The following is a 26,081-nucleotide window of genomic DNA, read 5'->3' as shown; positions in this document are numbered from 1 at the left end:
TTTGCCACAGGTACAGAGAGAGGCACTCCTTCGTGCCAATTGATTTGTTAATATGCTAATGTAGCGTGATTAGCGAAGCCAGACACCGAGCACGTCTTCGCTCAGTGAGGTGTTGATTGAAAGAAATCACCAACCGGGGTGGCAGATGAGAAAGAAATGCACATTTTGAAAATCAAAACTTTGAACTCTTTTTATTGTAATTACAAGCCAAAGTAGATACTTAAAGGATAGGTTCATTTTAATACAATACTCACATGTCATATCTACAGTGAAAGAGGCCTCTCCATACTGGCCATGAAGTGATATCTCTGTATAGCAACTACACTGTTGGAAATGGGGGACAAAATCCACAATCCACAGTGACAAAACACCAGCAATAAACTTAACGGAGCATGTGACTGCCAGGCAGAGGTAACCACTCGATTTGGCCAACTGAGACTGAAGCTGAAGCTGAAGCTTGGTGTTATTTGGTTTGCTAAATGGTTTGTTGTTAAAAACCTGTCTGCGTGTGTGACTGCTTGTATTTCTCGCAACCCTATCGCCAGACAAGAACGTCAAAATCAATTTTAATCCTGCAATAACTGATTTGTAACTGACGTGTCAGCAAAAACTTCCTTATTTACACATCCAGCAGTTCTGGAGCAACATTATCATTCATTTGGAGTTGTGTTTCTGACCACCTGATAAATGTAAGTCCAATATTCATTCTCTTTTAGCACTTTTAGCTTTTAGCTGTTTTTTGGTGCCTTCCAACTCCTGAGGGAAATATCTGGCTCTTTAGTTGCTAAATGCTGCACTGTGTTCACCAGCTGCTAACTGTCTGTCTGCTGTTTGGTGCTGAGCAGGTAGTGTACAGTGGGTTTTTAGAGCTTTTTGCTGAAAACAGCTGCCTGCTGTGAAGTAAAGTTCGGGGCCGGACAGCTGAACAATAAGCAGAAACTCGTTGTAAACCCAGGATAACTTTAATGAGAATGTTGTCACTTTTGACCTCGCTACATAACGGACACACTACTTCTTGCATTGGCACTGAACGTTGGAACATGAGGCGTGGAATCGTCCAATATGGATATAACTACTAGGGATACTGGGTTGTTTTTTGGGTAACACTTTATTTAGATAATCCGCCTGCAGATAGTTTATAGGGTATTGGTAGCATTTCAACATTTTTTGTGTCTAAACCCAACCAAACCTAGGAAACATTTTTATTTGTGAAACAGTTAAATTGTTGAATCTCAACTAATAAGCTGCTGAAATGTTACAAATACTTACTATAAACTATCTGTAGGCGGGCTATCCAAGTAAAGTGTTACCATACTTGTATATTTTGTTATATTTCTGACTTCTTGTCAGCGTGTTCTCAGATAAATCTGCAATCAGCTTGATTAACTACTGAGAGAAATGATGGCCAAAACTATGAAAATAAGACCCAATAAACCAGAAGTATCCTTTAAATCATAGTTACAACAGTGCAGGGTTCTTCCTTCTCAGATTGTGTAGCAGTAAGGCAGTAAAACAGTGAAGTAAGCTATGGCCTTGAACGCTCAGAGTTAGCACATTACAATGATGCATTTGTGGCGATGAATGAATGATCAATTTATTTGAATGCGGTTTTAGCTTCCAGGCTCATAAGCTGAATGCATCGGCTCCATTAGCAAACATGGTTTATGAGACATTACATACGCTACATTATGTGTTAATATGAAATGCTAGAGCATGTGAAGTCTTACAGAGTGAAATGTTGCCCCCACTTCTTCTGGCTGAATTTGCTTCTTGAAAACAAAAACAAAAAAATCCTCTTACCTTGGCTCTGTGTATATTGTGAACACATGACACGTTTGCAGGTGACATTTTAGCGGGCTGAGGCTACATCACTGATTTCAGGAGATAGCCCTGCTGATATGTCAAGGCCAGCCGGGGTAAGGGTGGCTGAAACTGCAGCGCAGCCCTTGTAGAACGAGTTACCTTGGGCTGAAAATCTGAGCAAACATTGTTAAGTGCTGATGGTGGGCATGCTGGCGAGTAGATTTGCCCTGGGAGGGAGGTCTCCTCAGTGCACTGGCTCCTCTGCAGCTTTTCACTCGCAGTTGTCTTTCCCCTTAGTGGTGCTGCACCAGAATTCTGCCTGTTAAGCCAACACCACTCCTGCTGTCTAAATGTAAGCGTAGCAGTTGACTGTAAAAACACCCGTCCTATTCCAATTAAGAAGCATAACCAATGCTGTTTACTGTTGAGCTGCCAACTACACTTATGTCATTTGTAGCTCTGCTTTTTTAAAAATAAATTTCATCCTTCCACTGACAGTCAGTTTTAAACCTTTTGATTTATCTCCTCTCCCTGCATTGCATGAAAATTGTGCGTCAAAATAGCTGACTGCTTTACACGGTAACGCTGTGGAATAAGACGATTGTTTGCTCGTGCAGCGCTGAAGGGAAATGCTGAATCTTCCTGTAGCACTCTTCAACCTTACAAGTTTCTGTTGACTAAAACACTGCACACATCATAAATATACTGTATAATGTTGAGTCAGGAGAACTGTAACTAATGCCTAGGCGTCAAGGTTTCTTGTCACATTTTGGTTCTAAATAATCGCGCAGGAACACTCAGGCCGGTAAACGGATGTCTGAAAGACCATGAATGGGTCAGTTTGGTCTTTTGCAGCTCATATAGCAGGATCACAAGCAGATGAATTACCTGCATTACCTCAACCAAAGCAAAGGGAATACATCCTGCAACTACTAAAGCTAAACGTTTAAAGCAACTACAGATTTCCCTAAGCCTTAAACCTGTGTAGTAGAGTTCACTTGGTCCACCGTGTCCCACACTACAGGAACATGCCCCCCCCCAGGCATAAGGCAACAGCTACGGACCAAACAAAGGACGCAAGAGATGACAGTGTGTCCTCTGGGGGAAACACTCCGCAAACATCAATACGTCAGCCTTGCATTACATGTCTGATGGATTTATCAAGCCGTCTGTAAGTTATCGACTGGAATAACACTCAAGGTCGTCTTGTTGAAATCTCTGTTTGCTCTAATGAGCTAGTTTATTTTTCACTAATGTGAAGATGCAACCTCATTATTGATGTCAACTACAGGCAGCTGTAAGTTGTTTTGTTTTTGCATTCTTTGCTTGTTTGCTGATTTTAATCAATGTCGAGGATTACATGTAACAGCGCTTTAATAATAGTAATAACCTTTATTTATAAAGCACTTTTTCACAACAAGTCAACAAAGTGCTTTAGCAATAATATAAACAGGCAAAGACAACGGGATAATAAATACTCACATTCGCAGATTCGCAGATTTTATATATTACTGATTTATTAAAATGAATGCAATTATTTAAAATTTAACATGTTTTTTAAATGGAAGGGTGATGGTAAAACTTAAAACTTAAAATAAAAAATAAAATAAAACAGAAAAAGGCTGGAATATGGGCATATGGACAAGCAGAAAACTCACTGTAATCTTCAGGAGGAAGCGTTTTCTTTTAGATAAAAAGAAGCTTATGTGTGCATTGTAGTTACTTTAATGTGTACCTATATAAAGTTTGCCCGACAGCGGCCCCTGTGGCCCCAAGTGGCAATTACAGACTAATTGTGAATGCAAATATGTAATGTCAGTAACACAACAATATCTATAGTTTGCTAACATTAGCCATTATCAGACCAAGTAAGGCTGTAGCAGCAAAACCATAGAGTGTATTGAATTGAGCAAAAGTGTGTTTTGTTGCTTATGAATTCAACTTTTTAATTGTAACAAAATGAATGTGCTATTTCTTCTTTCAAAATTATATAGTCTCACTTTAATGTATTAAAAAATACTCAAGACCCCATGTTCAGGTTCTTAAAGTATTCTTATTTTGATGAGAAGGAAACAGCGTGCACTACAGAGGATATAATATAGCAGTGCCATGCTAATCTACAGTGTGTGCCCTCACTCTGCTGGTGCTGATGTTATGTGTACGCATTTTAGTACCAAGCTGTGCTGTTTGCATATTTCTCTCACAGGGGATGTCATGTAAACCTCCCGCTGTTTATCAGTACGCTGATGTGGAAAAATCCGCTGTTCGTGCTCATCGGCGTATCTACAGCAGCACTCCCACCTCTTATCATGAATGTACTCCAAACTATAAAGGTTCATTTGGTCACTGGGTTTAAGGTCAAAACTGGTGTGTATATCGTCTGTAGCTGTGTGTTGCTGTGTGGGAGGCAGCGGCGATGAGAAGCTGATGGTAAATCGATAGTGATGGATCAAAGTGCCTCATGGCTGGAGCCCTGCGGTGTCAGGGTGCGGGGGAACAACGGTGACTTTTTACACCTCCTCCTTTCTTTTCATTATCCTCTTCTCCTCCTACCCCAAATCTCTCTTTTCATCTTGAAATTCCAACTCCTCTCTGTCTTCCCCCACACTTGGTGGCATTTTCCGTGTGTGTGTGTGTGTCTGAATGTGTGTTGGTGTGTGCTTGAGAGAGAGAGAAGTGACTTGATGCTTTGTGTCATGGTGTCAGGTGGCATCAGCCAGTAGTTGACGGGAAAATAAAATGTAACACAATCAATATCCGAGCACTAAAGTTGTTCTCATTTTCAGCAGCAGCCTTCTGCACTACGTGTCCACATATCTGTTGCTGTAACATGTGGGCAACATTTGCCTCATTGAAAGAGATGTTGTACTGCTTTATTGTCTTATGTTTGAGTGCAGAGACTGGTCCTATTCCTGCTTTTCAGTGCAAATACAATAACTGCTGGTTGTTCAATGTGACTGTATTTTTCTTTTATATTACCATACAAGTAGAACAATCTAATAAATAACCACTTGGTTCTGTTTTCTAGGAGAAAAACATTGGCCGGTCCGCTCCCAGAGTCACCATGGTAGGGATGGCTGTTCTTTCTTAAAGGGTCAAAGTTGCCTCTAACCACTTCTTTATGATTTCTGTATTTGTCTTATGAACATGTTAATGATTAATAGTGGTAATCTGAAGTAACATCTGGTTCTTGATCAGTGTTTGGAGGCAGCTTATACCTGGAGTGTTAATTGTAGTGCAGTGCCTTCCCGTTGACCTCTATCTATCTGTATGCCTAACCTGTGTATTTTCCCCTTGACATTTAGCTCTCCTGTCTGTGTGATGAGTACATGTGTTCAGTCTGGTCTGTGTGCGCTGGTTCTAGGGGTGTAACGGTACACAAAACTCACTTTTGTTAAAAAATGTCCATTAAGACAATTGCTGAAGGTTTGTGATTAACTTGCACTTATTTGCTTTCTTGCCAAGAGTTAGATGAGAAGGTCAAGTATGGACCTGGAACCAGGAGGCAATTAGCTTAGCTTAGCATTAAGACTGGAAGCAAGCGGAAACACCAAGCTTGGGTCTGTCCAAAGTTAAACAATATGCCTACCAACACCTCTGAAGCTCACTAATTACATATTAGACCTCCATTTGTTTAATTTGTACACACGCAGAAATGTCAAAACGACAATTTGTGTAGTTTTACGAGGAGTTACAATTGCTTGGCGAACAACAGCTAGCAGCAGTGACTTCCCAGAGTCTTGTCACAATGAGGTTTCCAGGCAAGCGCTAGGTGGATCGATAAACTGTTATGTGTCAAGAAATTGTTACATTATGTAACTCCCTCTAGTTTTTACACAGTTTTTACACCTCTCTGTGATCTTGAAGGTCCATCTTTTGAAAGTGAGTATGACTGCTGGGGTAGTGCATTTTTCCTGGTTGAAAGCAGCTTGTGCTTCTTTGCAGGGCAGGCACGACGGACTGACTAAAATGCACATGTTGAGGAATATTGTAGCGGGCCTCAATATTTTGAGCTAGCATGTTTAATTGTTTCTCTTTCCAGAGACATAATGTCGCTCAACTGTCGCTGTAGCTTACTGGGAAAGCATAACACAGCTCAGCTGTTGTTCTTGATTTGCGTTATGAGCTATCCAACCAGGGGCTAGCCTAACTAGCATGGTCTAGCTGACAGACAACAACTGTGTCACTCCCAAAGCTCTCCAAGTGGGACTCAGACCAAGTTTGACAGTATTAAGCTGATACGAAACGGCAGTTCTGGGCGAATACATGTACCGTTACACCCCTATGTGGTTTTGTTCAAATCAGTGGTGTGGTGATGTGGGCTCGCTTACAAGAAAACATTGTAAAGAGGAGATTTCATTTGCACTACATTTTTTGTTTTCAACCAAGAAGTCCGTTCTATGAGTAGAGTATGAGGGCCTAATTAATGAAGAACCTAACCAAACTAGGACATACTGTATGTAAATAAGAATATTCTGTACCTCTTGATGTTTGTTGTTGCTGGCCCACATTGTTTGTTTTTTTGCATTGTGTTGTGCCTTAAAAAACTGGTCCCATTTCACTCTGTTCTAATTCCTGCCCTTTGAAATGTATGTTTTGAACTGTTTCACTGAAGCTTTTTCTATGTGTCGTCCACTTTACTGAAATGAATGTCCTAACCTCTATGGTGTGCGTGGTCTTCGACTCTGTCCGTCTCAGTGGAGAGGAGGGCTGGTCTATAAAGGCATGGATAAAGGCAGTTTTGATGATGTTACTTCTTTTATTTTAAGAAGACATCAGATAAATCTGTGCTTATCCTTGCTTAAGATATACGGACCCTCCTCTTCCTCTTCTACCTCTTCCTCGCCCTCCGCCTCCTCTCAAAGGAAGTCTGCTTTTCAACAGCCCACAAATGGAGTCGGTTGGTATGTCAATCAACTGTTGAGAGAGTATTATTCCTATGATGTGACATCCTATGAAAATGCCATACTGTTACAATGTTTGATTTTCAGGAAAGATTATTACCTTTAAACCCGGTGAGTCACCTTGGCTTTGTAGTGAGAGAACAGAGTGAAACCAGACGGGCTCTTTAGGAACATCATGAAGCACTACTTCAATAAAATGGATCTCTTATTGCCTTTTAACACACAGGGTCACAATAGTCCATGGTGGGTTCACTGTCTATCACATTTCAAAATGAACTGGATATGAAGTCCATCTCAACCTCCTGCCCTTCCCCATCCCTGCTGAGACTATCATGGCACATTTGTCAAGCTGGAGAGGCAGTGGCATGTCAAGTAACTACTTGGCCTTCGGTGTCTTGGGGGTGATTGTGAGTTATGAGATAAAGAGTGATACTTACTGGCAGTATGGATAAAAACAGTCTGGACTGGGATTTTATTGCACTTGGAAGAACACAGGAACTTTGCAATCTGCAGCTCTGGTGACTCATTAAGGAGTTATCTATGAATGCATAATGATATCTGAGTATTTCAGTGTAGCTATTCATTTCAACCAATTCAAAACATGTTAATTGGTTCTCACTTATTAGCAGACCTGAGCTGTAGATTAACAGACAAGCACAGCCATTTAGCAATATACTGTATTTGCAGACTTTAGGTATGCAAATGGTTATAGCAGCCATACAAAACCAAATAACCAGAATCTGAACTATATTTCTTAAATGGTATACTCTAAAATAGGGGCCTCTAGTTTCACGGCTGTAAACTGGCGGAAACAGCTGATAACTGCAGTGGTATACTAAAGTGATCTAGTGCTATGAATTTTTTTAAGTTTCAATACTTGTTGATAGTGTTTTCCACTGCATACAGCTTTCCTTTAAAAAAAAAAAGTTGGTGCATTGATAAAAGCAATTGAAACAGACTTAGCGAATAAATCATGACGTACATGAAGCATGTGACTTAAACATTCACTGAAGTTTCCGCTCCACTGGAGAGACGAAAGCTTTGACTTTGATTTGACTGACGCTCTTTTAATTACGTCATCTTGTTTTGTCCTCTTCTTCTGCAATGGTTTAATGGCAACCGACTAGATAATTAGTGCCACTAACGGCGCATAACTCCTAATATTTGCACAACAGTAGTGGATGGAAACACGCAATTAACGTGCAGTTTCTTTTGCCAATTTTGCTGGAAACTTGACTACTGTTTGTTGGATATGTAAACAGGTGTTTACAGTGCAGTGTTTACGAACATGCTCGTCATATCAACTTTATAAGACCATAATATGTCAAACATGTGTGGGATGTTCAATTTGTTGTGGACTTTGGGAGTTCTGCCCCCATGTGGCCAAAAAATAGATTAATGCAGCTTTAAATAAACCAAGATTATGGGCCAAGTGTTCCACCTGAACAACTGAAATTTTTTACAGACGTTAAACTATGATGAGGTTCTTGATATCAGTAGCTGAGATGGCTGGTAGAGGGACAACCCACATAGCTCATTATTTTCAGTCCTCTACCGTTGGCTTTGCACGTACATCGTTGCTGCTCTTTCTGCCAGCATATAGTGCCATACCACACAGTTGTGAAACTAGTGGCCAGAGAGTAGAACTAACAAAAACATTGCTATCAGAATCATTTAAAAGATGCTAGGAAAAAACACACACAAATTCTGCACATGGTGGTTTTAAACTGTGATTTTGAGGAGCCAGACAATATGTTCAGGAATGTGGAAGTGACTTGAAAATCCTTTTGGCTCCTTTCAGTCTTGCAGTTGCAAGTTTCACAGCACAGTCAAATTTAGATTTTTATGTTTTTAAGTATTTTACCTTTTGTACCTTTTCAGTAGCATTTCATTTTATATTACTGACACCTTTACCAAGCAGTCAGTGCTGTGCTATAGTAGTTTTGTAGTACACTTACAGAAATCGCTTGTCAAACCGTGTTCCCAGAGCTGTTCTTTCAAATTCAATTTTGCTTTATTGGCATTGCTATAGTTAAATACAGTATTGCCAAAGCAGGTTGTATAAGGTTTACAATGTAAGTAAGTGCTGTTTCTTGCATTGCATATCTGTTGATGAAGTTTGAGTTTCTGTGGGTTGCGTTCTTTTTGTTGTTATGGCAGCTATTGCTAAGCATGCTAACTGCCCAGTTCATCTTTTACTTCCTCTGAACAAGTTGCCATTGCATGAGCTTTTCTGAACTAGCTATAGGTTGAATCGTAACAAACAGCAACAAAGCAGACGTTTATTATGAAATTATACATACTATATTACTGCACAACCTGTTACATTACAGTTTATTCATTTATCATTACTGTACACCTGCCTACCATAGTATATTTAATTTATTTTATATATATTATATTGTATTCCTATATTTTAACTTCTGCACTATTTTATGTCTTGTGTCTTAGATGATTTTCTTTTTATACATACTGTATGAGCATTGTTGGAGGGGGCCTGAAAACAAATTTCATTGCCAATGACTGGTTCACTGTAATTGTTGTGCATGTGACAATAAAGAACTTGAAAATGAGACTTGTATTTAAAGATATAGGTTGAGACTTGTGTCAGTGTAAATCCATGTTTTTAGCTTAAGTCCAAACTCTGACTAACAGTAGCCATTTAGTTAAGAATGAGTAGTGGGAGCTAAAATTAGCGGAGCTAGAAGTGCTATAAATATAACTAAGCATTATCACCAGTGCTGCAATTGGGTCAGAGTTAAGCCTCCTGCTCTCCCAGTGAAATCAATGAGGAGGTGGGAGCTACTTCTGTCAGGGGGCCTAAACCTTTGTCCCCTACTAACCGAGTGAAGTGGGGCTATTATGGCAGTTAACATTTAGCGATTAAATGTGAACACTCTTTGTCAGTTGTTAAATGTCAAGCCCATGGTGGCTTCCCTTTCCTCCACTTCCGTTGCTGCGGGAGGAGGGCAGGGACGTATTGGTAGCTGTCAACAGAGCCAGTAGGACAGAAGAGACATCCGCATTCATACCTGTCACAGACATTTTGCACAGATACTTGCAAACACACACATGCACAGCACACTCTGCACCACCACCTCCACCTCCTCTGGGCCTTTCATAACTCCAGTAGCTCCACTTGGCAGGGCTAATGGGATGGCAGGGCTGTTGGTTTTAGAGAGGGATGTCATGAGGAGAGTGGAGCAGAGAGCTGAGGATGACTCTCTAATAGATCTGGGGTGGGCGATGTGGAGCCGAGGGGTGGAGGGCTGCCTTGTGATCACTGGCCCATGTTGCTGTTTCTCTCCTCTTTTCATCCCACTGCCCCATAACGTGCTCCTTTTTTCATACTTTTCCTTCTCTTATCTGCTTTCTGTCTCAGTTTATCCTGTGTCCACTGTATTTCTGTCTCCCCAGCCCTTTACTTACCCCCCTCCTTGTTGTTCAGAGACACAAAGCCTTTAGGGTTTCCATTAAGTTGTGCCTGTCTGTCTGTATTGTGAGTGTTTTGAAGTCTGTCTGTGTCCACCACGATTTCTCTACTTACAGTTTGCATTTTCGAAGCAGTGAAAGGGTTTCCTGCTTTTATATGCTTAATCACATCTGATGCATAAAGCGCATGTTGCTGCAGGATTTCACTTTTAAAAATCGTATAAACTTCTAAATATAAAAGTATGAAGCTCAAGTTATGTATCATGCCTAAGATTTGAGGCAATGATTTGTGTCTTGTTAAAAAGAAGAAGTGACACATTGGTGACAAACTAAAGGGAACACCAACATAAAGTGTACTTCAAACGGAGTTCTTGTTGGATTGACGAAACAGCGTCTGAAACCCCTTCCACACCTTTCCAAGAAATTGGGGGGACTGCATCTAGCAGATTTTGTAATTTTCTGTAATCGACAATCCAACATGCACACCCACTTCACACAGCGATTGGCCAAGTGTGCAGAGGTACAACTTCCGTAAATACTGTCCAACAGTGTTCGCCATTATCCCCATTTGAGTGATTATTGTGTCTCACCCCTCTCTATGATGGCAGGCTTCCCGCTTACCTTCAAGTGTGTGGACGTTCGGAAACAGCTATAAACCCTTTTGCCTTCAGATGCAGTTGCAAGATAAGTCGCACAAACTCGATAGTTTCAAGCATTCCCCTGCCCTTAAAAAGGTGTTGGGCCATCACAAGTCTCCAGAACAGCTTCAATGCTTCTTGCAATGCTCCAAGTCTCTGGAGTTGGGGTGATAAACAGATATTCTTCCAACAGATATTCCTGCATTTGGTGTTTTGATGATGGTGGTGGTGGCTATCTAATGTGTAGCTCCAAAATTTCTCATGGGTGTTCAATAACGTTGCATCCTTCTGACTGTAAGGGCCATAGCATGTGATGCATATTATTTTCATACTTATCAACCAATCAGTATAGACGATCCTATCACCAGACAAGAACGTTGATAAATGATACAATATATGCAGTTGGTAACTAGAGTATGGTTAAGGTTAGGGAAATGTCATGGCAATGGCAAATAAACTATGGTTAGGGTATGGTTAGGGTTAGGTAACTAAAACACTTGGTGTAGGTTAAGAAAGATTGTGGCTATGGTTTGTGTTATCTGCATTTGAACTCCGGCCTCCTGCATAAAAGTTGGACTCTCTACATATCCACCCACATACAGACCCCCAGCCCTCACATTCCAACTTACATACACACTATTTCCTGCATTGTAATGCAATGTATGTTAATTTGTCACCTGTCTGTACATGTTGCTTGTATGTGGCCCATTGCGTTGATTTTTGGGTACTGCTTAGGTCTGAGCTCACATCTGGTTGTTGCTCAGTTGTTCAAGCAAATACTCTGATGACCTTGTTTGTTTCGGTTTATTTGCTCCCTTTTAGTTCTCACAGGGATGACTGTTACTACTCTCAGAATAACTTCCCTATTCATAGAAATACAAGAGATTGTGGCCAAACTCACTCACGCACACAAACCCTATCCACAGAGAGCTGACTGGATATCATGACATGGCTGTTCAGTTGCTGGACAGAATGCAAATTCTTAGAAATCAATCTTCTGATGGTTTCCAAGATACCTCTGAGCATGTTACCGCAATCGATTGTGCAAATGCTTATTTAACCTTGGCACGGGGGTTCAAGGTGTTTTGTGGTCGGCTCAACATGCCTTTTCTTGCCTCCCCTGTGTGCCGTACGTGGATGTGATGTTTGGAAGTGTGATGTGAAACAAAATGCCATGCCAAATGTCAGATTACTGAGTCACTTGCGTGCCATCTGGATGCTATTATGCAAACTCGGCAAGGAGGTATTCTCCGGAGATCGGTTATAAGCAAAGGGAAATTTAATATGAGTAATCTTCTCGCTGAGGTGAGGGCGACTGTATCCAGAAGAAAGTGTTATACCAGGCTCTGCACCCCACTGATCATAGATATCTGGTTGATTCAGACACTAAATCTGACTGACACCAACTGACAAACACACAGCTGCGTCATCAACATACTGACATCCATTTAGCAATTTAGATAGGGACCCTGTTTAACCCAACAATCTGGAGAGCATGTCAATCATAAATAATCAACCCACTGTATGATTAGACAGCAGAACTGGCTTTGCATCTATTTTAAAATGCCAATTTAAGGAGATGAAGGCAATACTGATGGACAGCAGTGTATCCAGGGGGTCTTTTGCAATGTCAGCTCAAAGAGGTGAGGAGGGCGATGGTGTGGTGGCGTGTTCCGAGCCAATAAGCAGTCTCATTGCTCTGTGAGGTTGGGGGTGCTGGTTGTGCTTCGACTCCTTCTTGAATATGGTTAATTGGTCCCCAGATTACGGAGGGATCGCTGAACATGGCCATGCAGGTTCTTAATGAGCTACAGTCTTCTGCTTCTTCTCAGTGGCCGTTCAGCTTGGCCCATCTCTCCAGACTCCTCAGACCAGGCTTTGAGTGGAAATCACCAGATTGAGACAAAACTTCTTAGAGATCAAGAACATTGGTCATTGTCTGGGTTCTCTAACTGTACTTTAAGTGAAAGACAGGAGCTGTGCTAATTTTCAAGAACATAATACCTATTAATGGGAGAGTTCACTTGTCATTGTGGCCAGTTCTGTGACATCTTTTTCTTTTTGTGACGTTTGTCTTTCTGTGGTTTCAGAGAAGCTATAAGTTGCATAATTAGTGGATCAACTACATTTTCCAGTAGCATGTCACAGTTTATAGATTCTGATCTATGTGTTTGTTTGTTTTCAAATATAACAGGGTATATCAGAGTGGGCTGAAGCTACTCATCACATAAGTATATACTTGTACATGGCTGGCGATGGACTGATGACATGTCCAGGATCACTTGCCTTTCAGTAAATACATGCTGATATAGGCTGGACATGAAGAATGGATGTTTTGATTGAATGACATCACAGCAGACCATTTTTCAAAAGATGTCACAGTGTTTCTGAGTGAAACCTTCCTTCTTTCCACTCAGCTTTTTTATTTATACAGTGATGGTATGTAAATAACAAACCTGTCTACAAACAACTGCATTTATATACAACTAATTTACATTAGCAAATATGTTATGTAGAAAACGTGACGCTGCCCAAAAGTTTGTTTTTATCAGTATAACAAGGAAATGTACATATTGGATGTATCTGGAAAATGTTTTTTGTCTTTTTTGTTTTCCTACAATAGCCACTCCTGTCAATTAAAGCATGATTAACATTTTTATGGTTATGTTTAAGGCAATTCAACGCACTTTGTTCAGGTTAGGGAAAGATCATGGTCATGGTTAAATGTCAAAAATGTCAATGCTGACTCAAAGCATGAGAATAACTTTAAACCAAACCAATAGCTTTTTGTATTGAACAATGTCTGGGACATGGGATGGGTTTAGATGGATGGTTCTAGTCCGATGCTTTGTATGGAAAAAACATCCTATAACTTCTCTGCAGTACAGGAATGTCAAAATTCCTATTTCGGAAAAACTGTGCCAGGAAACGTAATGCAGACGGCAATTACATTTACTCTAACTACTAGTATGTATTAGTATATAAAGGTATTTTGAAGGAGACAGGGTGGGAAAAACTTGCTGAAACTTAAAACTTGTTTAATTTTTGTCAAAGTTATGTTTATAAAAATTCACAAAGTTACCATACATTTACAGACAATCAAATTTAGTGTAAACAAGGTTGTAGTGTAACTACATTTTCAGCACTTTTAGCAATAGTTTCTTTCTATTGGAAATAATATGCAACACTGTGTTTTTTTTTTAATCTGTGGCACCTCCTTTGTGTCGCAGGAACAGCATGTAAAAGCTTTTACATCCTGGCTGTAGGTTAATTTACTCTTGTTATACAACAGATAGTAACTAAACAGTCATATTAATTTAATATATTCAGTGTGAATATCCCTCCTTGAATCATCTCTTCTGTGAGAATCACTGTTAAACATTTATATGAAAAAAGAGAAAGCCAGTGAAGGAACACACAGAAGACACATCCCATTTATCTCCATAGCTCGAGCAAATATTGAAACCCATGATGTGAGAGCGTCGGGCCTCCCTCTCCTCCTTCACTTGGGTGACAGATGTAAATGGACGTTTCAGCAGTTGGCTCTAATGCATTTTTAAACAGGCACAGCAGCAGATGGCAAATGAACGTCTCGCGACGGCAACAGTCTACGACGGGGTCTCCATCTATCGCTGCCTCCTCCTCACATAGAAACATGCAAACCCACGCTTATACATACACACATATATATATATATATATATATATATATATATACACACACACACACACACGGTCCTACACACTGCTGAGAATAGCTGTCATTCATCAACTTTCTCAGTACAATGGGCTCAGTAAAGGTCCCATCTTTCAACCAAAGCACCTCCACACTGCGGTGCCCAGCCGAGCACTGTACCACTGCATCACATTGCCTGTCAACTGCAAACACTCCTGCACAGTAGGATGGATAGATGATTGGATGAAGCTGTTGTTTATTCTCTGAGTTGAAAATTAAAATGGCTCACCTTTCCCAGATGACAACGAAGAAGACTGTTACTGCTGATTAGACCACAGTAATGCACACAGAGAGCCAGTGAAAAAAGGCCAGAAATGGAGGACGAGTGTGTGTGAATGTTTTACAGAATGTTACTGTGGCTAAGAGAGTTCAAAGGACTGCAACTTAGGAAAACATATGTAAATGGAAAAAACACAGTGTTGCATATAAGTAATACACAAGCACATTTAGAAATACATTCACCAATCGCATTCAAACAAAGGAAAACACAATCAAATACAGACATGTACATAAGTTGTACATAACATAACGAATGTGAGTTACAATATGACAATTTAGTGTCTGGGGGACACCAAAAACTTGATGAACACACCTGAAATGCTAAGGTTGAGCTCTTTCAATGATGTTTCAAAATTAGCTAGCAATGTTTATTTTAGTTTAACAAAAAAATATATATATATCTTAACTCAAGGTTAACTACCTTTTTCCAGAGCTTTCAAAGCCATCTCACAGTCTTCATCAGCTAATGGAGACTCTCAGTCTGTTCAGCTGTCATCAAGTGTCATCAAGTGAAGTATGGAGCAGTCTGTATTAACAGTGACATCAACATCGACTGAACCAGTGCCAACCTACCAAACTCCATTTGCTAATTAAAGACCATGTGGTTGAAAGCTCTGGGAAAACATATTAAGTGCAGTGGATCTTGGGTTAAGGTTATTTTGTCAAACTACTATTCCAAAGGTCAAGGGTTCACACGCAAATGTTTACTTGTGTTGTATGTATTACTGGAGCTAAAAGGCCAACGCTAGGTATATAGCATTATAAAATACCTAGTTCTTTGTGGTCCTGATTAAAAGTGGAAGGTACAAGCTTGAGGACATAAAAATGTAAGGTGAGAAGTTGACTACATCTCCCAAGGTGCATTTAGATCAGAAACATCCACTCACTGAGCTTAAAATTCTGTTCTGTGCACCGCTAACAGCGGGCGGAATGTGCACCGGAAATTAATTGGATTCTGGTTCAGTTCTAATTTTTTATTTATTTTTTGCTACAGTTCTGATTCGCGCCTCTGACTAGCTTCTGGCTTCTTCTTCATAGCAATGGTGGCTGAGGCTCATGGGTATTGTAGTATTTTGACCCATCTGCCAAAAAGACAGACAAAACGTGATTTGTCAGAAACAAAATTGAAAGACTGATTGATGGTCATCAGAATCAGCTTTATTGGCCAAGTATGTGTACACAAAGTACAGAGTGCTGGAATAAATATGGAGCGATTAATGTAACAGGTTACTTTATATAACAGTATGCCCAGTGTGCTTTGATTTATATTTGACAATGATGATATATACATGTTAAAAAGTGTTAATTAAACTATAAAAAATGTGTAGGTATAGTGAATATTGCGGTGTTACAGAGTTATTGCACAGGGATTGTTTCTGACACTAGGTGACAGAGTTAAGTGTTCATCATAGTGATGGTGTGTGGAAAGAAGCTGTTCTTGTGTCTGGTTGTTATGGCATCATAACTTAAACCTATAGCTTTATGTGGAAGACTTCTGTGTTTCTATGTTGAGGAACATTGAGAATATTGATAAAAGAAAAAACTGTTCTACTGTAGCCTCTGACTTTCTGGATTCTGTTTGATGTAAACATGTTTCACAGGGAAACCCTGAGGTTACAGCAGACTCCATCTACTGTAGTTTCACTCATCCCACAATCTCTCTCATCTCTTTTTATGTCCATTCCCTTAATTTGAGGAAATTAAAGGGATATTTCACCCATTAAATAAGTTTACCAGAATGGTGACATGTAAAATTCAATTTAAAATGCACACATTTCTCTACATAAATGTCTGTTTTGTGAATTATATAAAAAGCATATTTCAAAATGCCACCAAAAGACAACTTTAACAGCATTTGAGTGAATTATCTCTTTAATTGTTACCCTCACACAGCTACCAGTCTGTATTTGAGCTGACACAGAGCATTCCTCATGGACACTGAACAGGTCTTTCATTGCTTTTGTCATTGCAGGTACCCATCAGCACAACTATAACCATGTGGCTCTAGGTAGCCCTACACGCACACCTAAGAATGGTAAGACAAACTAGCGGGAGAGGGGAATATTCAAGTGAATTCACACCTCAGTTCACTGTTTGAGATGAAGCCTGGACCTGGGCATTAACATGGATGTGTGAAAAACCCATTGACATGGTCCTCTTTTCAATTCGCCCCAACGCAAACCCAAAGCTCTTTTGTTGAAGATTGAAGTGTCACATCCCATAGTCATGAACAATTTTCTGTGAATGGTATCAGGCCACAGTCGCTGTCCATCTCTTTTTTTTTTAAAGGGAATACAATTGGCTGAAGATCAACTTAATGTTCTGTCGAGGTCATCCTGTCCTCTGGTTGACAGAGCGTGTGAAACCTGCGATGTTCCCTGCTGTTATTCCAAGAACAAAATTTATCACCGTAACCTCATGCTCCCCATGAGGAGCATCACTGCGGATCGGTTTTTATTACTGATGTCATGCAGCAGGTTGTTCGAACAGTAGAGCCGAGGCTGGCCCTGGGGGGCGCACACTGGCAGACGTGAAGAGTAGCGGTTGCATAATGACGCAAGGTGGAGGCTGGAGAGAGGAAAGACGGCGGAGATAAAAGGAAAGAAAGGAGGCCATAAGCTGAATATTCACTGCCTTCTGTATTTATTAAATCACTCTGATCTTCCCATTTGATTTATATTCTGTTTGTTTCGACCACAAATATAAAAAAATGACTTGCTTGCTCGCAGGCAAGTCAGGCTGTGCTTGAATCCTGCAGCCAGAATCGCGCTTTCTGTATGGACATAATTGACCATGTGGTCCATTTCACACACACACACACACACACACACAGATAAGCAAACTGTTACTATGGAGAAATGCCTTGGAGATCTATGGAAAACATGAAAAATCCATTTCAACAACACATCTAACACAGTGACTTTGATCACAGGCCGCCTGAAAGGCTTCAAATTTCAGCACGCAGTTTATTTTCTAGATGAAACCTGCTGCCATGACCCCCATAGCAGCCCATGACTGAAACAACCAGGAGATATAGCTGCAAGCAGAAAATGTACAATCGCACACTTAAGTGTTCATCACATCACAAGTAAAGTTATTTTTTTAAGGGGGGGATTTTCTGTACTAGTCATGCTGAATATGGAGTAGGTCTTTGTAGGTTCTGTTCTTCTCACCATCAACATGTTTCTGAAATATTTGTTTTTCGCTTGGGTTTGGTAGCTCACCGATCATTGAGACGTGGTAAGTCATACATACATATGTTTAATTTAGTGTAAAAACTCATTCATTACATTCCAGCACACATTTGTGTACACATACACCACAAACCAACCCCTTCGTTTGTGTCGTCCTGTCTTCCACTTAAATTGGTGTGTTTTCAGACCTGATTTAAGTAGCATTTGCTAAGAATTCTTGCTGTTTGTTTGAACCTGCTTCAACAAGAACATTTGTGGTTTGTCATGTGGGGCAAAAAAGTCCCAAAATCCTAGTATATGAAAGTCAACTCATGTGATTGCTAATGTATAGGACACAAGCTGATGCGATAAAGTATAATTTGTGTTATTCTATATTTTTGTTATTGTCAACAAATCGACAAAGAGACGGAAACCAACAATGTGTTAGCCCGTTTCTCACTATTTTGGTCTTTTCATTGGATTTGTTGGCAATAAGAAAAATAAAGAATATCACCAGACTTATCCTTTAAAAACACACGCTGAGATTTGCAAACACTGTTTGAGTCAGGTCTGTGTGGTTGTACTGTCCATCATGATGAAGCACTGAAATGTGTTTGCTATCGAGATAGCTAACAGCATGCCACAGTCTGAGTTGATTCTCCCCTTATTGATGCAGTGTGGCAGCCAATCCACTCACAGATCGTTCACATCCTTCGAACCCCCTCCCTGCAGCTCCCAGGACCCCCCTGCAGTCGCCCGGCACTGCCGCCACCCCTCTGTCCTACTCTCTCAAGCTTCCCTCCTCGTTTTACCCTTCTATTTTCATTCCTTCTTGTATTTCAGTCTCCTTTTTTTCCCTTTGAGATTCTCTTATCTCCATCTCTTCTCTTTACTTGCCTTCTCTCCATCCTGCAGCAGTTACTAAAGCCCTATTTTTATCTGTCCATTGGAGGCTGGTCTGGAGCTGCACCCATGCCCGCCGCTCTGCACTGCGTGACAGACTCACAGCCCACTGGGGAAAGCGAGATAGAGCAGGAGTGAAAAAGAATATGAGAGACAGGGGAATACTGAATGGACAAGAAAGAATTAAGGAGCGAAGGAAAGTGGGTGGCAGCATGGTAGGACAGATAAGATTGACAGAGCAAGGAAGACAGTGGTGAATGGGACAGACTGCGGATGTTTGTGTGCGTGTGTGAGAAAGAGAGATAAAGAGAAAGAGCGAGAATAAAAGAGGGCTTTGGTCCCCCCACACACACACACACACACACACACACCCGGTGCGTCTTCCTGGCATCATATCACGTCAGCGACAGCCAGTCCCGTCCCAGATCACATCACGGCACTGTCACGAGCAGGGTCACTCTCCAGCACACATCTGTTGTTTGGTGTGTTGTCTCGTTTTATTTTTCCTTTTCTTTTTTGGCCCGCTGTTTCCTCTCGTCAAACCACCACGTCACCTGTCAAGTCAGTCCCGCACCACACGCTCACCGAGTGCCTGATGTGACCGCCTATACTCCCCCATCACAGCCGCCAGCAAGTTGGAGTTTTAGATGTGCAACCGTTTCTCAAAGGCTGGCAGACTCAACTCATTGGTTTTCTTGAATAAGTGATGTTAACCTTAAAAGGCAAGAGGAAAGAGAAGAGACCTAGTGCTCGTGATACAAACCTTAGACTGCCAACAACCAGCCAGGATTTTAGAAATCCTGAGGTCATGAGTCCAAAGTGCCAAACACCCTATATTTGCTGTTAATATTTTATATATTATATATTCACTTAACTTAAAATGACATTTTTCTGTAAATTTTATCTTCCTGAAGAGTCTCTAAATGCTGTTTCTTATCCCTTTCCACAATGCCAGGATTATAATTCTGGTGGGGATGTACTAAGTCCCTTTTTAATTTAGTTTTTGGCCTAAAAACAGTCAAATTAAAGAATTTGACTCTAGGGTTGGATCCTGATAGCTACTTCCATTTTGGATACAGTTCCAGGCTAACAAATCTCTTATCGAGTCTTTAGTTCTCCTCCTTCTGATTTATTAGCAAAACACAAAGCATTCAGGTAGCAGGCTTCTCATTTTGGCCAGCACTGACAGTCACTTTTGCTTGTTGAAATGACAAACGTGCTGCGGCAGGTTATTTGAACTAGGGCTGTCAGTGGTTCAAACAATCTAATTCAAACTAACATGTAATTCATTCAAATAAATTCAAACGCAACCCAGGCAGCCTATCCTAAAATACAGTGTAGAATTAACGTTGTTCTGTTTGTTTCTTGGTTCCTCTGCTGCCTCACTTGGTCGGACAGGCCAATATTACTGCAAGGCAGTTGTGTTTTAACAAAAACAGCCTTACCTTGATCCAAATTTTTTCCATATATGATGCTGAATCCAAAATGCTGCCTCACATTCCTTCTCAGGTTGTTAAATGTCATGATTATCCATTCAGCCGCTCGGCTTGCTCGTTTTTTCCATTTTGCGAAGCGAAGAGAACAGTTTACTGATGAGGCAACGGGGCATGTAATAAATCGAAGTGACAGTGGTATACAAGGCATGGACTGTTGCGCTCATACAATGATACATTTGAATTTGAGCAGAATATTTAATTTTCAAATAAATAGCGACAGCGCTAAAATTTGAATTTCAGGAATCGGTTTCTCCAAGTTAAACTTTCATGTATGTTGTACCAGTAATAAACTCAATCAACTTAATAGTTATGAAATGGGACGTCCAGTATTTGAAGCAAGTAACTCATGAAAAACAACAAAGTGCAAAGGTAATTAGGATTAAATGCTGTTGAACCCTAACTGACTGACTGCTACCAAAACAAGCCTTAAAAACTTGTATGTAAAAATGTAAAAATTCAAGTTTCTCCCCAGGTCATTACAACTCCCGAAGTCCCAGAGACAATACCAAGGGCATGTCCTCTGTGTCCCCAACAGTAGCTACAGCCCTGGCAACAACAATGAATTATTTACACCTCTCACTTCTCAAATGTCTCCTGACAGAGGTCTGAAGAAATTCTGGTATCTATATTTTGTAATATTTTAACCAAATTTACTTGCACAAAAAAAAAACTGTGCTTCCACGAATCCAATCATTGATTCTTACGTCATACCAATGAGATTATTTCTGAGCTTTTTTCAGCCTCAAGGGAAATATTTGTAAAACTAAAACTCCAGCCTGTCCTCTCTGTCTTCCCCTCTCTACCTCAGCAGGTGGTCTTCCGTGATGGTCTGATCCTGGCTAGCTTTTTTGGGGGAGGGGATAGGAGAAGCCAGCCTGCCCATTTGTTTCTCTTCCCTCTTCTGTGTCTGTATATGTATGTATGTGTCTCCAGAAAACAATCGGATAAGTGGCATCCTGACCTCGCAGACGGAGCCCTACGACCTGTCTTTCTCACGCTCCTTCCAGAGCCTGTCACACCTGCCGCCCTCCTATGAGGCGGCCGTCAAAGCCGACCTCAGCCGATTCTCATCCCTGAAGAAACTCAGTAGGTCCAAGTTCACTGCACTAATGCAAGAGTAGGCTCCCTGCCCCGATGCCCTGCATGATAAAAACACTGCATTACGTGTGCTTTCCTGACTCCTGACTGGGACTTACTGAGTGGCTCAGAAGTGTTTCAGCTGGGAAAATGATTTGCTTGCTGTAATAAGGACATCAAACAGTCGAAAGAAAGTCCTCAAACACATTTTACTGGAGATTTTTGCCTTGAATCAGGATCAGAAAATACCCATTTCTCAATTCTGATCCTTCATGAAATCAGCCTAGTCATCTCAAGAAACTATGAGTCATTGAAATTCCACGCTTCCATCGTCTCCACTTAAACGCTGCAGCCACTATTTCTCTTGGAGCGTATAAGTACATTAAGCGGCTTCGTGTGCCTGGCCCGGCCCGGTATTGATTTAGTGGTGCCATGCTGGATTTCTGCTGCGTAATGAGTTCTCATCTCGTGATATTCTCCGAGTGGAACGCAAATATTCCTTAAGGCATGTGTAATTTCATCATGACTGCCCCACTTCACTGCTGGCTTGCAGTCAAAGTGAAGACTGACGATCTACAACTCATCCCGTCAGGGCTCACTCCACACTGGCTCCCACTCGTAGCTGCCAGGCACCATTTCAAACAAAATGGCAAAACGGGTTTGCAGGATGCAGTGCTATTTACTGGTCCTCAGAGAAACAACATTACTGTCCTTTTGTTTGAAGAATGCGCGTGAGAATTAACATAATAGTTTCTGATAGGCGGTAAAGCAAAACCAAATGAATTGAATTGTCAAAGATAGCAGCCTACAAAAGAGCCACGGTGTTAATATGGAAGTGTCCTTCAGTCTTCCCAACTTTCTTTCTGCTTCCAAAGCAAATTATTTGTTGCAGCAAATAGCCAAAAGGCTCGGCAGTTTCTTTTTGTTGCTCAACTAGTGTCTGCACACTGATAGATCATGTTGGATTGTGCTGGAGGGAAGATAGAGCAGCGTTTTCATTGTCGGGATAATAAAAGAGAAGAATGCTACTGCTTATTAATGCAAATTGGTATCAAACTGAAGAAAAGCATTTAGCCCATTGCAGCACAGGACAGTATACGTCACAAGTTATTCATTCACTCTATGGTAATATGGTTGATGAGTTTGCAATGCCCTGCTCAGATCTTGAAGACTATTATGCTTGAGGAAGGAGCATCTTATTTTTATTATCTCTCATAATGAATCGATTTGCAGCAAGCACCCGTGGCTCGAGGCTAAAGGGGATTTTGGCTGAGTGTAGTCTTGACAGGTGGTGTGAACACTGCTGCACCCATTACCCATGACTCCGAGTAACCTACAAATTCTCAATAAGGTGGAGAGGTCTGCTCTCCATAATTTATCCCACCATATAAATGACATTAGTGTTCACCTCTGACTTAGTATGATCGTTAAACATTCATGCTGGTGTTCAGAAGGAATAAAGAATTAACTTCTTTGTAACAATGACCTTAAAAAAATATTTTTTTTTTACATTTTTTATTTATACTGCATTTTGTCACTTTGTCTCTGAAAGAGTTTTTGTAAATGTGCGTCACTATGTGTGTGGTCATGTACTAAAGGACGAGTCTTTATGCATGGGTTTGTGTTGTGTGGCATGAAGTTGATGCTACAGTCACCTCCTACACTCTACTGTCTCTGGTAATGTATTATTGTTTGTTTTTTATCTGCTTCTAAATGCATGTTATAGTTGTTTGTACACTTGAATAAGGATCCAACATCCACCCAAGGACATTAAACCACTTCTCAATGTGAAGTGATTGTGAAATGATACAATTAGCTTTCCAGCATGTATATATGAGGTGCCTGCGTGCATCCCTCCATATCTGTATGATATGACAATGTTTGTTTATAGACTTTCACATGACCTTTAAAAAAGTTTGCCCCCACAGCCAGAGCTGCCTGTAGAATCCCAGATGAAGCCTGGGATGTGTGGATGTTATGTGCCTAGCATGTAATACAGTCTTGACTGTGATTCCTCTGTCTCTCTCTATTTTCTATTCCCCTCCCTGAGCTTGGAAAGGTGAAACACAGATGGGTCCGCCAACACTTCTCTGCATTGTGCGCAATGTTCTCCAATCCCACTTTATCCGATTTCACCCCTTGCATTCTAACACCTACCCGTGTTTTCTCTTACTTTCACTCCCTGAATATCCTTTTCACCTCTTGCTTCTGTTTTTTTATTCCCGTCTCCTCAGCAGCAGATAAAGAAGTCGAAGACTACTACACTCGTAAGCGCCACCTGCCCGACCTGGCAGCGAGAGGCACTCTTCCCTTGCATGTTCTCAAAATCAGCCAAGACCAGGTGGGTACACAAGTGCTTGCTTTAAGTGTGCAGGCGTCTGAACAAGGTCATGTTCTTTGCTTTTTATGCATCGATGAGGCAAAACAAGAGTGCTATCTCTGAGTCTCCAGATTTGAATTTGTTAGAAGCTATAGCTGGTCTTTTGCTTCTTTCTGCAGTGGTGGGTGGCTGAGCCTTTTACCCCTCAGCTTGTGAATAAACTCACCTCATTCATCTTTTGCTCAACAGCACCGGGAACAGCAGCAGCAGCAGCTCCAGAGCCAGCCCCCGCAGTCCTCCATCTCCCAGGCCCCTCCCCAGTCGCAGTCTTCACAGCAGCAGTCCCTGCAAAGGCAGAGGCCCCGTCGGGTCCAGAGGGCCATGTCCCAGGACCGTGTCCTGTCCCCGCAGAGGGCCCCACAGCAGGATTACAGCACATCTTCTAACGGTATGTCCCCATACGGAGGCAGGATCCTCTCAGACGAACAGCTCCTGTCCGCCGAACGTCTTCGATCCCAGGAGCGCCTTCTTCCACAGGACCGCCACACCTCCCAAGATCGTCTGTACACCAAGGACCGTATGTACTCCAAGGACCGGCTCCTGTCGCAGGATCACCTCTACTCAAAAGACCGCCACTACTCTCAAGACCGCCTGTATTCACAAGATCGCCTGTATTCACAAGACCGCCTCCTATCCCAGGATCCTCTGCTCTCGCCGGACAAGCTGATGATGTCGCTAAAGCGCGGCATGGTCAGCAGCATCTCTGGCGGGTTTCGTGGCAGCGATATGTCGATGTCACGCGCCATCTCGCACACAGATGTGTTCATACCAACCACGCCTCTTATGGATCGCTACAAGATGACCAAAATGCACTCTCATCCCAGTGCCTCTAACAATGGCGGCGGCGGGGCACCGGGAGCGGGAGGCTCCGGGCACTCCAACACTTTAGCCATGAACCAGACAACATCTAAGAGGCAGGCGTTTGCCTCCAGACGGACTCATACTGTGGAACAGCTCCACTACATCCCACAGCACCACCAGCAGCAACAACAGCCACAGCACTACCGCACAGGCAGCAAGACTGAGGTGACTGTGTAACGGCAGCCAGGACTACCTGAACTGCACAGGAAGAAGCACGGTTGTGTGCCGGGGGGGTAGGGGGTGGGGTTGATTGAGGTACGTGGGTACACTGGCCTTCTTTTAGAGTAGGATGGTGGCGATTACACTTTCTTTGACTGAGGTTCCCACAAAGTCAGAGATTCCAGGACCAAGAACATCCACTAGCTTACTGTGAGAGACCGGAAAAACGAGCTACACTGTACACTGCAGACACAGGCCCAGCTAGATCTGAAGCCACAGAGGGTCATGGATGGGGGAGGGGTGGTACTATCCAGCTAACTTGCCTACTCTATTTCCACTGTCTTGATTACCCTATTCATCCACAGGCTACGGCCTCATTCTGTGTATGTTTTAGTGAGAAAACACTGATTGCGTCTGTTTAAGCCTTTATCGGCCCCCTTTGTCCAACAAATCTATTCTGTGACCTTTTCTGGCAAATCTTAAAGGGCTTTGCATGGTTAAACACAGACCGATTCCTCCGTGACTTCTGTTGTGCAACACAACACCACCACAGGTGATGAACTAGGATGAGCCTGTAATAACTTTATAAATATATAAATAAATGAATAAAAAACAACCATTTGTACACCCTGTCCTGCTCATAGCGCTAGAGAATCTCAATGAGAGAAATTGAAATGGATGTTATTAGCACTTCTATTTGGTGCCTCTGACAGATTTTCCATTTCTAAAAACGAAGTGGTTTTGTGGGTTACAAGCACAATCAATAAAAAAATATTCTGTTCTGTTTTTGATTTCGTTTTTGAGTTTGAATAGTGATGGCTAGCTTGTTTTGTTCTTAAAGCAATGGCAGGTTTTTTTGCTTCCGGTAGACAATTGTAAATAAGCTATTCTAGAAGCAGTATAATGGACAAGTCAGTACTGGATGGACTTTGTATTAGACTGTCTGTTTTCAATAGATTCTTAAAAAAAAAAACAACTATAAATCATCACTGTTTCGTGAGTTCAGAATAGAAACCCACTTAACCAAGTATTTGACAGGATAAATTAATACTATACTGTGTGTGTCTTTGCAAAACTGTTTGTAGGACAAGAAGTGAATGAATGTGTTGTTGATAACAGATATACCACTGTTCATATTTGGATGTAGACTGTGTTCCATTGACATCAGAGGAGTTGAAATGGATTATAATGCTTGTTATAGTAGGGTCAAATAAACCATCCATATTTTTCTAAACAGTCAA

General features: G+C 41.4%; 1 protein-coding gene across 16 annotated transcripts in view; it reads left to right on the top strand.

The window, feature by feature from the left end:
* The window catches only part of LOC122867748 (protein shisa-6), a 68,597-nt gene extending 42,516 nt beyond the window's left edge, over positions 1 to 26,081 (top strand). Inside the window, exons 5-10 of one of the 16 annotated variants that reach the window (XM_044178917.1) lie at positions 4,832 to 4,870; positions 16,764 to 16,826; positions 18,011 to 18,031; positions 21,297 to 21,449; positions 23,678 to 23,781; positions 24,010 to 26,081. In XM_044178917.1, the coding sequence (XP_044034852.1) occupies positions 4,832 to 4,870; positions 16,764 to 16,826; positions 18,011 to 18,031; positions 21,297 to 21,449; positions 23,678 to 23,781; positions 24,010 to 24,858 (1,229 nt within the window). In that variant the 3' untranslated portion in view covers positions 24,859 to 26,081. Of the gene's footprint in view, positions 1 to 4,831; positions 4,871 to 16,763; positions 16,827 to 18,010; positions 18,032 to 21,296; positions 21,450 to 23,674; positions 23,782 to 24,009 lie in introns of all 16 variants that reach the window. The other 15 variants (XM_044178916.1, XM_044178919.1, XM_044178918.1 and 12 more) reach the window with 15 other exon arrangements.

This window comes from Siniperca chuatsi, linkage group LG20 (genome assembly GCF_020085105.1).
Source record: "Siniperca chuatsi isolate FFG_IHB_CAS linkage group LG20, ASM2008510v1, whole genome shotgun sequence".
Classification (NCBI taxonomy): Eukaryota; Metazoa; Chordata; class Actinopteri; order Centrarchiformes; family Sinipercidae; genus Siniperca; species Siniperca chuatsi.
This window is presented reverse-complemented; position numbering and strand designations above follow the sequence as displayed.